At 41.1% G+C, this 15,187-nt stretch overlaps 1 protein-coding gene across 2 annotated transcripts in view; it reads right to left on the minus strand.

Annotated features, from left to right (window-relative positions):
- The window catches only part of DUSP16 (dual specificity phosphatase 16), a 107,296-nt gene that overhangs the window by 19,416 nt on the left and 72,693 nt on the right, over nucleotides 1-15,187 (minus strand). For both annotated transcript variants that reach the window (XM_062194839.1, XM_062194840.1), the window contains exon 5: nucleotides 2,192-2,351. In XM_062194839.1, coding sequence (XP_062050823.1) covers nucleotides 2,192-2,351 — 160 coding nt within the window. The remainder of the gene's footprint in view (nucleotides 1-2,191; nucleotides 2,352-15,187) is intronic.

The following is a 15,187-nucleotide window of genomic DNA, read 5'->3' on the forward strand; positions in this document are numbered from 1 at the left end:
TGGTATTAAAAGAAATGAACATCAATTTCCTCACATTTTATTTATGTTGAGTGCTTTTTTGCAATGCTGACTACATCAGTTGTTTTAGTATTTCTAAATCTGTATAGTGTTTTAGTCTTGTTAACATTTCTGTCCCATGCACATCTAGCTGAAATCATGGTTTATCTGAACCATTTTGATAAGCAAGATAACTGGGGAATCTCTGCCCATTTTCTGAGCAGTGTCCATCTTCTCTTGAAATTAAATGAATGTTGCACAGTTCCAGGTGTGTGTTGTAGATTTGAAATCTCTACATTTTTTGGGATTCCTTTTGATACATGGGAAACGTAAATGTATTTAAATTTCTGTCAAGGTTGTATCGGGTCCCAATTGATTGATATGTACAAAGTTACTATAATTGTAGGTCATTACCCAAATAACCTACCAATCTTTCCATCTAATAAGTACATTAAAAAATTGTTATCAAAAAAAAAAACAAAACAAAACAAAACAAAACCTGTAGAGTGAGCATGGGCAGAATGCAATGCAAAGAAGGGGTGGGGCGGAAGTTCCTGCCTAGAATTCTCTGGCAGGGATAAGGACGGTGGCTCTAATAAACACAAACAAATAAATGAAATATGGTAAGGGAAAACATTTGCAGATATTACAAATAAGGTTTGCTATGTGTTTGTCTGAGTCTATTTATAGTCAAGTTAAAGCACTGAAAAGCTCCTTTCGTATGTATGGAAAGTGCCAGGATGACCCCAGTACCTCCCATGAGAGAAGCAGCTCCATTGGAGCAAAGTTATCGCTACTTTCTGATTTCTGTTATTCTATCCTAAGGCTTGGATATTGCCACAACTAAACAGACTCAGATTCTCTTCCAGATCTACTCTGAAATGACACTTTTGGCTGAAATCACAGCCATATGTCAGTGGATCAGTGTGACATATAATGGAGTGGTAACCTTGATTGCTTTCTTTTTTTTAAAGAGGCAAAAATGCTATTTCTTGGAAGTACAATGGGAGGATATTAATTTGGGTAGTTTTGTGATTATTTTAACATGAACTAAGTCATTTAGACGTTTCTCAGAATGTTTTGTACTTGAAGATGAAAAATCCTTGTCAATACGGAAATCTTGAAAAGAGAGCTGTTTCAGAATTAATGCTCTAAAAGCTTATCTAGAAAATTCTTCTCATAAGTGAAAAAATATCTTGGGGAGCTTAATTTACATAACTTCACTTTTTAAAAGGAACTGGTCCTAGCGGATGGAAGACTCTCTCTGCCTCTCCTTCTGTCTCTCTCTGTAACTCTTTCAAATAAATAAATAAATACATATTTTAAAAAATACTCAATGACAATTAAAAAAAAAGGAACTGGTTCTTTTATTTTTAATCATAGGAGAAAATCCAGAGCAATTAATTATGGAGTAGAGTGCTGTGTGTGGCTAGTGGAAAAGCAACAAATCCTTCACATGGGCATTGAATCACACACCGTTACGTTGCTCTAGATAGCAGTTTTCTCCTCTGTTCAGCCACCTGCCACTAAAACCACGATTCAAATGCACATCACCCACGTGTGACCAGCAGAGCTCGTCCTGCAGCACTAAAACGTCACAGCAGAGAAGCTCCAGAACTGAGCAGGCCCAGGAAGCAGAACACAGGATGTGACAGGGCAGGTCCTGCCACCACCACCACCAAACAAGTGGCTACATGGGGTTGTGCATCAGTTTATTAGACCCAATACTACTAAAGTTACCAGCGTGTGGACGAACACTCAGAAATGTTGTGACATGAAAATTTTCAATGCAATGGGACTTATTTTCATAGGACTTGGCCTTTCTCTGGGGAAAATAAAGCAACAAAGCAACAAGGATTGTCAACAAAGTTTCCAAATTCTGTTGTAGGATTTGAAAAATTGTATGTGTGGGATTTAACCCCAAAAGCCTAGCTGGTTTTCAAACACTTGCGAATATATAATTGCAGATCCTATGAGGCTTAGCCTTGGTAATGTAAGGCACTAGAACCTCATAAGGACAGTCCCTTAGGGACAGCACAGCACATCACCATGACCATCAAATGAGGAAGCAGCATGTGTTGTTTTCAGACTTTGAAACATCTGAAATAGCCTCCTTTTCTCTAAGGAAAACATAGGGGGAGTGAGTATATAAGACTGGAGCACAAGGGCTTGCAATATTACTTTAACTACTTACCAATGAAATCTACAGATTTGTCCAGCCATGGCAAAATTTTCTCACAGAAGCTATCATTCACAGGTACTCGCAGGAAATGAGAATCAGGGATGAAGTCAGGCTTTGGACAGGTATTGCTGGCATTTAACACATAACCAATGCCATTCTGTTGCATGAGCTCCTATGGAGGAAAAAAAGCAATCAAAGTGACTAACGATACAGAAACATTTTGAAAAAGTAAAGTTAAATGTAATGATAAAAATTACCAGTTTTCTTGCAATAATAAGAGTTCACTCAGATGAGTGAAATCTAAAAACCCAGCAAAATAACATGTAGACACTCAGGTTAAGATAAAAAAAGTTTTTAAAGACAAAAAAGGCTTTAAAATAGTATATTTAAATAGTATGCCTAAAGATCGCACAATCAATACAGTCAGCTCTCTAACATCTTCGTTACTAGAGAGAAGCAGAAAAAAGACTACGAAATGCAGTGACAGTTTAAAGAATTTTAGGACATCTACAGCCACAACAAGAACATCTTCTTGAACACAATGATGATTCTCTAAGGTAGTGCTAGGCATTCTTCTCACTCCAAACATTCCGTGAAGGCGGCATTTATAGATACCATAGAATCATTAGCCGTCCACACTGATGATGGGTGTGTGTGTAGGTGTCTGTCAGTGTCCTCAGTGTTCAACCCATGTTTCCAGCTACCGAGAATCAAGATGTTACCACAGTTCCTTCAAATTCAAAATGTCAGAAACTAAATATTGTTCTCCCTTTTCTGTCCCAAACTTCTATTTCTTGTCATCAAAACAACTGGTCTTAAGTAATAATATCCACTCAGCCAGTTAAGCAAAAAATAAGGTCATTTGTGGCTCCTTTTGCTTTCTCGGCTCCCCCCCTCTGCCCCTACCACCATCCAATGGCTACTAAATCCTTTGTGTTACCCCTTCCATTTATTTTCTTCTCTCTGTTCCCACTTACCTCTCAGCAGCCAATCTTTATCAAGATAACCAATAAAGTCCACAGGGAACTCTTGAAGTTAGTGTTTTTCTCTCTAAACCACATTTTTAACAACTAAAATAACCTTTCTTATACACGGACCCAGAGCTTTATCCAGTCTTTTTCATTTCACTGTGTCTCATTTCCTGCTCCATGCAATCTCCCCAAATCACATATATGCAGGCCCTCACTGTGTTCACACAAGTCCTGGGCTCAAAAAGCCCTGTCCCCTTCCCAGTGAATCTTTCCACTTTTCCTACTTAGTTTAACCTAATCTAATGTCTCCTTCCCACTGATGCATTTCATTTTTGTCCTTCCAAAGCACTTTGTTCAAACCATTTAAACACCTAACATAGTGTGCTAACATATGATTCCTGTCTCCCCTAGTAAGCAGTGAAGCAAAGGATTTTTTTTTTTTTTTTTGACAGGCAGAGTGGACAGTGAGACAGACAGAGAGAAAGGTCTTCCTTTGCCGTTGGTTCACCCTCCAATGGCCACCGCACCGCGCTGAGGATCATATCTTCTGCTGTTTTTCTACCTCGAGTGCCAGCAACGTATCTGCACTCGATACAAGTTTGTTCAAGGACATCCCGTCTACCATTTACCAGCCTTCCTCTGTAACCAGCTTCATTTAGTCCTCTCATTGCTGTTTCCCAGGAAATGTTTGAAGCCTGAAATAGTTCTCTCATCCTAAGAAACCTTGGCCACTTCATCCTTCTCTTGGAATGCTACTCGCTCTATAAATCTTGTTCAACCACCTGACTACTGGTAATTTTCTTGTTCACCTTCCTAAAACATGCCAGTCCCCTCATCTCTTTACATAGCATATTTAGCACCATAAATTTATTTTATGTAAAAGGTGGACAGCATAACTACAGACTGTGTATGCAAACTTCTCTCATCTCTGAAATGGTATTATAAAGAAACAGGTTTTGGAACTGGGTGGGCTTTTTAGATTGGCCAACACCCTTCAGCTATGCCAGAGCCCAATCTTCTACTGTCTTCATATACTTCTGTTAGCTTAATAATCAGGCTGTGAAGATCTTAATAGTACTTACCACAACGTTTGACCTTTCATACTTGTACCAAAGGTTACATCTGGTTTTCTGTGGGTGAACTATAGCTAAACTGAATCTATCTAGTACCATCTGATCAACCATAAGGTACAGAAACTAATGCAGTATCTTCTAGGTAAGAAGAGAAGTGGGCAACTGGAGTTAAATCAGCCACTAACAGTGGCCTTTCTTCCCACTGGTCCTTAAAGAAATGAACTATAATAGGCCGGCGCCGCGGCTCAATAGGCTAATCCTCCGCCTAGCGGCGCCGGCACACCGGGTTCTAGTCCCGGTCGGGGCACCGATCCTGTCCCGGTTGCCCCTCTTCCAGGCCAGCTCTCTGCTGTGGCCCGGGAGTGCAGTGGAGGATGGCCCAAGCCCTTGGGCCCTGCACCCCATGGGAGACCAGGATAAACACCTGGCTCCTGCCATCGGATCAGCGCGGTGCGCTGGCCGCAGCGCGCTACCGCGGCAGCCATTGGAGGGTGAACCAACGGCAAAAGGAAGACCTTTCTCTCTGTCTCTGTCTCTCACTGTCCACTCTGCCTGTCAAAAATTTAAAAAAAAAAAAAAAGAAATGAACTATAATATGTGGGTTCTTCAAAAAGTTTATGGAAAAATGGAATTAAAAGGTAAGTTTATTTTGGTGTAAAAATTTTTGGAACCTATCCAGAGCTTTTCCACCATACACACCTTCTGTGAATTTTCCAAGACTCCTTGTATTTCTTTCTCTTGTCCACCAATAGTACTACTGATTACAAGTAATCTCTTGGGGCCGGGTCTGTGGCATAGCAGGTAAAGCCGCTGCCTGCAGTGCCGACATCCTATACGGCTGCCGGTTCGAGTCCCAGCTGCTCCACTTCTGATCCAGCTCTCTGCTATAGCCTGCAAAAGCAGTGGAAGATGGGCCAAGTCCTTGGGCCCCCGTACCTGCCTGGGAGACCCAGAAGTTGTTCCTGGCTCCTGGCTTTGGATCGGCAGTTCTGGCCATTGCAGTGACCTGGGGGGTGACCCAGCAGATGGAAGACACTCCCCCCCCACCCCCGCCTGTGCCTCTCTGTTACTCTGCCTTTCAAATAAATAAATTTTTTTAAAAGTAATATTTGTCCACCCAACAGAATGATGAAGACAGCACAGAAGTCTCCAAGAAACAGGTGACACAGTGTTATTTACAATACATAATCAAAAGTTAACAAAAAATTCCAAGTACAAATCAGGCTGCAAGACAATAAATACTGCCAAATTTGATTTTCCATAAAGAATGTATACTTTGGACATGTGATCTAATAACCTACATTTTATAGAAATGACAACCTAAATTCAAACAAAAATGTTGAGCACTTTTGCTGGGAGCCTATTAGTAATATAATAACATATGGTACAGATAATATCTAGCATTTATTGAGTGTCTACTCTGCCAGGTTCTGCGTTAAGCTTTTAAACAGATCCTCTTTTAATCCTCACAACCATCAAGGTTACATAATATTTCCAAAATATCATAGCTAGCAAAAAGTAACAGTTAGATTCAAATGCAAACATATATTGCTCTCCAGAATTTACCCTCCTTTATTGCTATACTCTACTAAAGTTCTTTCTAAAGCAAACTAGATAAATAACATAACTAGCCTTCCTTTGCAAAACATTTAACTTAGTTCATAGTAAAATTCTCTTCCCTCATTCCTATTTCATCAATGCATATAATAATTTTAATTAATGTACATCATCATCATAACAAGCCCAGTGACCTAAACAAGTTTCAGAAGAAATACCACTGACTTCAGGTAAGTATACTGTTCCAATGGCAGAGGTGCACATGCTGGTGCCAAGAGCTCACTGCTGGCCATGTAGCAGGAGTTCTGTGCTCAGATATGGCAATGTGATGTCACCGGCCCACTGACATCAGTTAACAAGGTTTCTAAAGTTTCAGATAACAGTTCTACTCTCTTGCTTTGTTAATTCTTTTTCTTGTTTTTGATGAAAGCATCTGGAAGTGGCTGAGATGTTCTTATTGGTGGAACTGAGATGGAGCTAAAACTATAAAGAATGAGTCTACTTCTATCTTATGGGATAACAACTTTTTATTCACAGAAGGATGCCAATGTCTTCTTACTAAACTATGAAGAGATATTTATATAATTAATTCCGGTTTCATTTCAGTTTGTTATATAAAACATACACAACTGAGTATTTACTTTCCTATCATCAAACATCATAGTCTAAAAGTTTAGGGGGCCAGCGCCATGGCTCACTTGGTTAATCCTCTGCCTGTGGTGCCGGCATACCATATGGGCGCTGGGTTGTAGTCCTGGTTGCTCCTCTCCAAGTCCAGCTCTCTGCTGTGGCCTGGGAGGGCAATGGAGGATGGCCCAAGTGCTTGAGCCCATGTACCCTGTACTCCCATGCGGGAGACCAGGAAGAAGCACCTGGCTCCTGCGCAGCGCCGGCCATAGCAGCCATTTGGGGAGTGAACCAACGGAAGGAAGACCTTTCTCTCTCTCTCTCTAACTCTAACTCTAACTCTACCTGTCAAATAATTTAAAAAAAAAGTTTCCAGAGAGCAGTTATCCTGTACTGTTAAAAGAGCTCAACTTCATACCATGCCTGTTAATACATGCTCTCTATGATAGGATGATCCATGTCTGGCCTTCAGGAATCTTCTGGACATGTTAGCCTTGCTGGTCTTCCAACTCCTCCCCTCAGTCACCCACTCACATGAGATCTAGCCTGGTCTCTTCAGTACCAATAACTACAGCCTTCCACACTCTCCATTTCACATGCCCGCACACTCTAAGACCCTCCTCCTCTCTGTTCAGCTCACTCTTGCTTAGGCCATTTCTCTGGGAATCCTCCCACCCCTCAGTATCTACAGTCCAATGATGCTACCCAGCCTTCTTTGTGCCTCATCCCCATTATGTCTGCCTTCCTTCCCAACGTAAACCTTACAGTCAATCATTACAATCACTCCCTTGCTTTCACCTTCAATTCCTCTGCCCACTTTCACTTCACACTCAGCAAGATTATAACCCAAGTTAACCAAATTCTCCACCTAGTTTGCATTTGTACCCATGATCTGACAAAAACACTCAACAGTGCTACCTGACCTCACTCAGCAACCACTGTCCACTCACTTGCCTTCTCTTACAGGCCATCCCACACATTTCCCTTTTTCTTCAACTTCCCATGTCCCCACTGATCCTCTCTCTCAGCTGATGGATGATCTTGTTTCTTGGCACACAGGAAAAATGGAAAAAATCAGAAGCAAATCTTACTCCAGCAACCTTTGTCCTTCTGTGACTCATGCAGCTATATACTCTACCTTCCCCTTTGTCATTATGGCTCAAATGCTCATGCTTCAAGATCAAGCCCTCTACTTGCTCAGTAAGTCCCACTCTTTTTATTCAAGGATACGGCTCTAGCTAATTCCTCCCTCCCTTTCCTAGAAGCTTCCTACTTCATGGATCATTTCTCCCACCAGAAGTCAAACAAACCACCATTTCTCTCATTTTAGAAATACCCTCTCATCCTCTACTTCTCCCTCCAGCTACTTCCCTATGTCTTTGCTCCTCTTAGGAGCAAAATTCCTTGAAAGCACTACTTAGCAAATATGTCTCCAACTTCCTCTCCTCCCATTATCTCCTGATCCTATTCCATTTAGGCTCTCATCCTCACCACCCTACCCAAACTGCTCATAGATCAGTAGTCACTACACTGATAAATCTAAGAGCCAGTTCTCAGTCCTCAACTTTCTTGACCGGTGTAGCACGCATGTGGCACACTTGCTAACTCCTTCCCCTCCCGAAAAACACGGTGTTCACTTCTTTCCTGGACTGACACGATCAATTAATTTCCTCCCGCCCTCAGTATTTACTCCCAAATATCCCTTATTGGATCCTTCTAAGCTCCTCAGACTTTCAAAGCTGGAGGGCCCCACAATTCAATTCTTTAACTTTTCCATCTGTATTTTCTCTCAATAATCCTATCCAGTCTTATGACATTAAATACTATCTATATGGTAATGACTTCCACATTTATCTCTCTCCCCTTCAGGAAACTTCTGAATTATACATCCATCTGCCCATTCAACACATCCACTCAGAGTACTTGGCATGTCGAAAACCAAACTCCCACTCATCCCAATGACTTCCCTATCTCTGTTAATGTCAATTCCATCTTCCATCTTCTCAACACCTCTTTAACAGTATCCACCATTCAATCAACCAAAAAATTCTAAGGGCTACACCTTCATAATATGGCTAGAGTCCAAACACTTCTCACCACTGCTGTCACCTTGATTTCCATCCACTGCTGTGTCACCTCCTGTCTTCCAACCTGTACAGAATCTAGCCTATTTTCAACACAGGATCTATTGATCCTAATAAAATAGAAATCAGATGATGTTTCTCCTCTGCTCAGAACCTTCCAGTGGCTCCCTATTTCTCCCAAAGTGAAAGCTAACATCTTTACAAGGCCTATAAAGTCTTGCTCCTCCCATTACACCTCTTTAACCCCATTCCTTTATGTTCCCTTTGCATCAGTCATGCTGATCTCTTCATTCCTTTATCATATGAGATACACTTTGGTCTTTGCACTGGCGGCTGCTTCTGCCTATACCACTCTTCCTCCAGATTTTCCATGGCTCACTCTTTGACCTCCTTAAAGTGTTTGTTCAAATGTCTCTATCTCAATGAGGCACACTTTTATCACTCATTTAATTGTAACCCATATCCTCACAAGCACACTCTGCCCCATACCCTATTTTCTTCACTGTACCTATCACTATAATATATAGATAGTAAAAAATAATTATGCTATATAGTTTACCTATTTATTATGCTTACTGTCAAGTTTCTTTCTTCTAGAATGTCAGCTCATTAAGGCACAGATTTCTGCCTTGTTTACTGATGTGCCCCCAGCAGTATGAACATAGTCGAGGCTCAGCACAAATTTGTGGAATAAATTAACTGTTATCATTAAAATGAATAAAACCTTGGAGCCAATAGCCACCAACTGCTACACTGGCATACCAAATGGGTGCTGGTTTGAGTCCTGGCTGCTCCACTTCCAATCTGGCTCCTTGCTAATGTTCCTGGGAAAGCAGCAAAAAATGACCCAAGTCCTTAGACTCTGAACCCCCATGGGAAACCTGTAAGAAGCTCCTGGCACTTGACTTCGGCCTGGCACAGCCCAGCTACTGTAGCCATCTGGGGAGTGAACCAGCAAATGGAAGACCTCTCTGTCTCTCCCTCTCTCTAACTCTGCCTTTCAAATAATCAAAACAAATCTTTTTAAAAAAAAAAAAAAAGAATAAAATCTGGGTCTAGTAACTACTTTATTAGCCTCTTCTGATTAAAGTACCTTACCATATTCTTTATACATTTTTTCACTTTACAACCCAGGGTAAAATGTCATTAATTTATATTCCTTCATCTTGTAATTTGTGAAATGACTACCTCAGTTTCTCCTATCAAGAGAGAATTTCATGGGTAAATAATGGGTAAAAACAGCATGAAGAAAATGTTTAGGAGGCACATTTCCCTAAACAACTTTAGGATCATGGTAAATTGTTTGCATATGAGTTGCACTGGTTACAGATTAGGTATAACTATTTACTCTGGAGAGTAATCATCTTACTGCGCATTCAGGTACCCTGCAGGGTTGCTCTGGGACATAACGCAGCTGCATCCCCATGAAGGGACAGACAATCTAGCAGCAGAGAGAAGGCAGCTGCACAATGCTGGTGATGCAAAGAGGTGCCTGATGAGTGCAATGTGACAGAATAAACAAAACAGCACTGGAAAACAAGAGTGAGATCAAATGGAAGGATTCTCAGAGGGCCATAATGAGAACTAAAATAATCATCTGAAGCTTAGATGATGGTAAAGTTATTCTGTATCCTTGGGGGCTTGCTCCAGGACCCCGCCTCCACCCCATCCCAGATTTTTAGATGCTCGAGTCTTTTATATAAAATGGAGTACTATATGCATAAACCTGCATATATCCTCCTGTATACTTTAAACCATCGCTAGATGACATAATACCTATTACAAGTACTGTACAAATAGTTGTCCTACTGTATTGTTTACAGAGTAATGACCAGTACAGACACATTTTTTTCTCCCAAAGATTTTCACTCCGCTAAATGCAAAGGTGTGGAAACCAGGGAGGTGAAGGGCTGGCTGTACAGGGATTCTGGATGGCTGGGAAGCACTGACTAGTCTAGTCTGTTTTGAAAGACGATGAACAGAAGAAAACAGAAGAGGCAGAAACTGGAAAGGTACAAATATATCAGAGAGGATCTTAAATATCAAGCCAGAGTTTTACTGCAAAGCTAAAGAATGCTATCAAATGCCATCATGAGAAGGACAGCAATTTACAAAAGCAAACTCCAACAGGAGTTCTGAGTCCAAACAATTTTTTTTAAAGATTCATTTATTTGAAAGTCAGAGTTAGAGAGAAAGAGACAGAGACAGAGACAGAGAGAGAGAGATCTTCCATCCACTGGTTCATTCCCCAATTGGCTGCAACAGGCAAAGCTGCACCAATCTGAAGCCAGGAGCCAGGTGCTTCTTCCTGGTCTCCCACGCGGGTGCAGGGCCCAAGCACTTGGGCCATCCTCCACCGCCTTCCCAGGCCATAGCAGAGAGCTGGACTGGAAGTGGAGCAGCCGGGACTAGAACCAGCGCCCATATGGGATGCCAGCACTTCAGGTCAGGGCGTTAACCCGCTGTGCCACACCCCAATTATTTAGTGATCCAGAATCTCAGTGTGGCATGGGATCCTTGAAATATGGATACTGGCACAAGAAGAACCAGAGCACAGCCCAGCACACTGCTATTCACACCTGACTGATATTGGGGGTAGGTTACCTTAACCTCCCTCAGCTTTAATTTCTTCACCTGTAAAATGGGGCTAATGGGATTTTGTAAAGCAAGTATGAGAATAAAGTACCTGACACATAACAGTCTCATTAAATGTTAGTTCCTCTAACTTATTTTAAAAATAGCTTATAAATCTCATGATATGTGAATTATACATTTCAATAAGCTGTTACCAAAACAAAAAAAGCCTGTAATGTCTATTCTTCACTAACTCAAACTGTCCTTTGTGCTAACTGGTGTTTACTTATTTGAAAGTCACAGTTACAAAGAGAGGGAGACAGTGAGAAAATCTCCCATCTGCTGGTTCATTCCCCAGTAGCCGCATCAGCCAGAGCCAGGCCAGGTCTAAGCCAGGAGCTTTACCCAGGTCTTACAAATGGGTGGCAGGGGCCCAAGCATTTGGGCCATCCTCCACTGCCTTCCCAGGCCATTAGCAGGGAGCTGGATTGGAAAAGGAGCAGCAGAGATATGAACCGGCACACATATGGTCTGCTGGTGCCACAGGCACAAATAGATTCTGCTTTCAACATGCATTTAAGTAAACTTCAAAAATATTTATGAGTCAAAAACAAAAACTTAACTGTATTATTTATTATTATTTTAATTCACTATTCTTTCCCTTTAAAAGTTTCTCTCTCTCCCTCTCTGTAACTGTCTTTCAAATAAATAAATAAATCTTAAAAAAAGAAAAGTTTCTCTCTTGGGGCCAGCACTGTGGCCATGGCAACAGGTAAAGCCATTGCCTGTGACGCTGGAATCCTATATGGGCACCAGTGCATGTCCCTGCTGTTCCACTTCCATTCCAGCTTCCTGTTGATGGCCTGGGAAAAGCAGTGGAATATGGCCCAAATATGGGGCCCTTGCCACGAATGTGGGAGACCCAGATGAAGCTCCTGGTTTTGGCCTGGCCTAGACATGGCCACTGTGGCCACCTGGAGAGTGAATCAGTAGATGTAAGCTTGATCCCTCTCTCTCTCTTTCAAATCAATCTGTTTTTTAAAAAAGTTTCTTCTAAGCCATAAAATAAACTTTTTCCCCTGTAGATGGTAATTTCTACATATAGGTTCTATGATCTGTTGTTGCAGACTGTGGTATATTTAGAGTACAGAATAATATATGGCTTTAATAAAACTACTTGGGCAAATTCCTCACATTCAATTACTCTGAGGACACGAGATCCACAAGCAATGCAATTTTAGGTCATGGAATTGTACTTTCTTTCTCAATTCCAAGCCTAATTTTGAATTTTCCACTCCATTTGTCTTCAGAAAGTAATCTCAAGTTCTACTTCCTCCATCAACCTTCCTCAAACAACAAAAACCACTGTTATTTCCCACTCACCCCTAGCATCTTATGACAAGGAGTGTTCTCTATAAATCAGAGACTGGGCTTGGTCATGTCATTTCATTTGAACAACATGTGAACACTAGGAGGCAAGAATTATTATGGTTTGTAGGTGGAGAAACCAACACTGCTTTTGACTTCTGCCGATGACCAGTTCTAAAGTCAATGACATCATTTTGGGTAGTGGCTTGATTCAGGGTCAACCTCTGACATAATCCTATTAGAGGGTTGAAATCAACATAACAAGCCTAGCGTTTTAAATGGTAAATATTATGCTCCTCCTAAGAAAATTTCTGTGACATGCTTTCAATAGATTTAACATATTTTGGTAGCACTTTATTTAAAACAGAAGACTAACAAAATTGTGGCTTTTTGATTGCTGTTTTTAAAGTCAACTTCTGAGTTACAATAAAAGGGAGGTACTACTAAGGAGGATTACAAAATCTGCATCTTGGGGAGCCTGAAGAAGAAGTGTATTATTTCTCCTCCAAAGTTGAAATCAGGAAGTTGAACAGGAAGATCAGAGCAGGAAGATACTGGTATTTGTGGGGAGAAAGGCAAATCTGGTTATAAAACTCACTGGGTAATGCTAAGGAATTCGTCTGACATTTCTAGAATGTTGATTTCCTTCTTCATGAGGTGAAGGTGGTTGGCTAAATGATCTCTAAAATCTCCTTCAGCAGTAAGGTTCTGATCAATGATGAATCTAGAGGTCGAATACACCTGTCTATTCCTGCTCTCAAAGTTGCCCAGCCTGCCAGTGTGTTCTTTCTCCTCACTATCTGCTAGTCTTCACACCCTCTTTGAATAGCTGATAGTCTTCTCCCTGGCCAAGCTGCTGTCCCATGAACTTCCATAATCCCATCTCCCCCTACAAACATTTCCTCTCAGTGCATCTATTAACACATCCTGCTAGGTATTTGTTTAGAAGGCAATGAAAAATAGAAAACTCTATTTTTCCTATTCTCAATTGCACATTCTGGTTTAACTACACTGAAATAGGTATAAAACAAAGTAAGTGTGCCATTTCATTTAATGACAAATGCAACAAAAATGATCTGTAACTCAATTACTGGTGGACTTACCTGTTGGTTGACAAAGTTTTATCAGGACGAAACAGGATCCTTAACTAGGAATTTGGCATTTTATTTTCATTTACTTATTTTTAAAAATTGGTTGATTTCAAAGGCAGACTGACACACAGAGAGATATCTTCCATCTGCAGGTTCACTCCCCAGAAGGTGGCAACAGTCTGGGATGGGCCAGGAACTCCATCTGGGTCTCCCAAATGGGTGTCAGGAACTCAAGAACTTGAGCCACGAACTGTTTCCCAGGAACATTAGCAGGAAGCTGGACTGGAAGCACAGCAGCCAGGACTCAAACCAGCACTGACATGGGATGCAGGCATCCCAAGCAGCGGTTTAACTGGCGTTACCACAACACCTGCCCCATGTATTATTTTATTTTCTGAGCTGAAGATTAAATAAGCCAGCTCCAGCTTTGCCCCAGTAATGCACATGACTTTTTCTGTAACAGTTTGCTTATCCCTAAGGGAATTAAAAATAATTCCACACCCAAAGACATTGTGACCCCACTAGGAAAGACTCAGTATAGGCATCAGCTATTTATCTCACAATAAATTCAGATATATTAACAACATAGTATCAGGGCAAAATTTTAATGAGACAGGAATTCTGAAAACAAAAAACACATGTCTCATTACTGCCTAAACAAAGAAAGCAAATCTGGAAGCTTATTTCCAGTCACCCCAAGAAGAAAATGTTGAGTGATACTGCCTTTCATATAGGGAAGTCATTCTTATACATCACTAATAATTGAATTAAGATTTCTGACTGCTTGTTCAATCAGTAGTGATATTAAATTAAGAGGTTTTAGAGAAAAAAATCACTTTTCCAGGCAGTAAGAGCATCATTCTACAGCACCACTGGTTAGTAGTCTATTCTTGCACATTGCAGACTATGGTTTTTTCATTGTTACACTTGTACCATTACATACAAAGGTCCCATGTCAATAAGCGGTCCTCTAATTAGGGATGCCTGGTTCACTACAGCCCACATAATTCTCTCAGCAAGAATCCATGCTCTTCCCATCTCTTCTCAAACTACTTCAACAGCCTCTAGACAGGGCAGTGCACTCATCCAGCCTGTCTTCCCTGCCTTTCACCAGCCTTCCTTCCCCACAGCTCCAGCCAGCAGTCACACTGAAGACCTTCCTCTGCCCAACTACAACCTGAATCCCTTTCTAGTATGCTACAGTAAATACAGTTCAAAAATGTGAAATCATTTAGGAAGTATTAATCTTCCTGAATGTGCCCAATTACTACAATAAAACAATAACTTAAAATAAGGCTACACTTCTGAAAATCCTCGGAGCCAATGTTATGGCACAGTGGATTAAGCTGCTGCTTACAATGCCAGCATCCCATATTGGAGTGCCAATTCAAATTCTAGCTGCTCTACTTTCCATCCAGCTTCCTGCTCATGTGCCTGGGAAAGCAGCAGGGGTTTGCTCAAGTACTCAGGCCCCCACCACTCATGTGGGAGACACTGATGGAATTCTTAGCTCCTGGCTTTGGTTGAGTCCTGGCTGTTAGCCATTTAGGGAGTGGACCAGAAAATAGAAGATTCTCTCTATCTCTATCTCAGTGACTCTGCCTTTCAAATAAATAAATTTCTTAAAGTTAAAACTCTTGTCCTATGTCTCTTGGACCCAGGG

This window comes from Lepus europaeus, chromosome 6, assembly GCF_033115175.1.
Source record: "Lepus europaeus isolate LE1 chromosome 6, mLepTim1.pri, whole genome shotgun sequence".
Taxonomy (NCBI): Eukaryota; Metazoa; Chordata; class Mammalia; order Lagomorpha; family Leporidae; genus Lepus; species Lepus europaeus.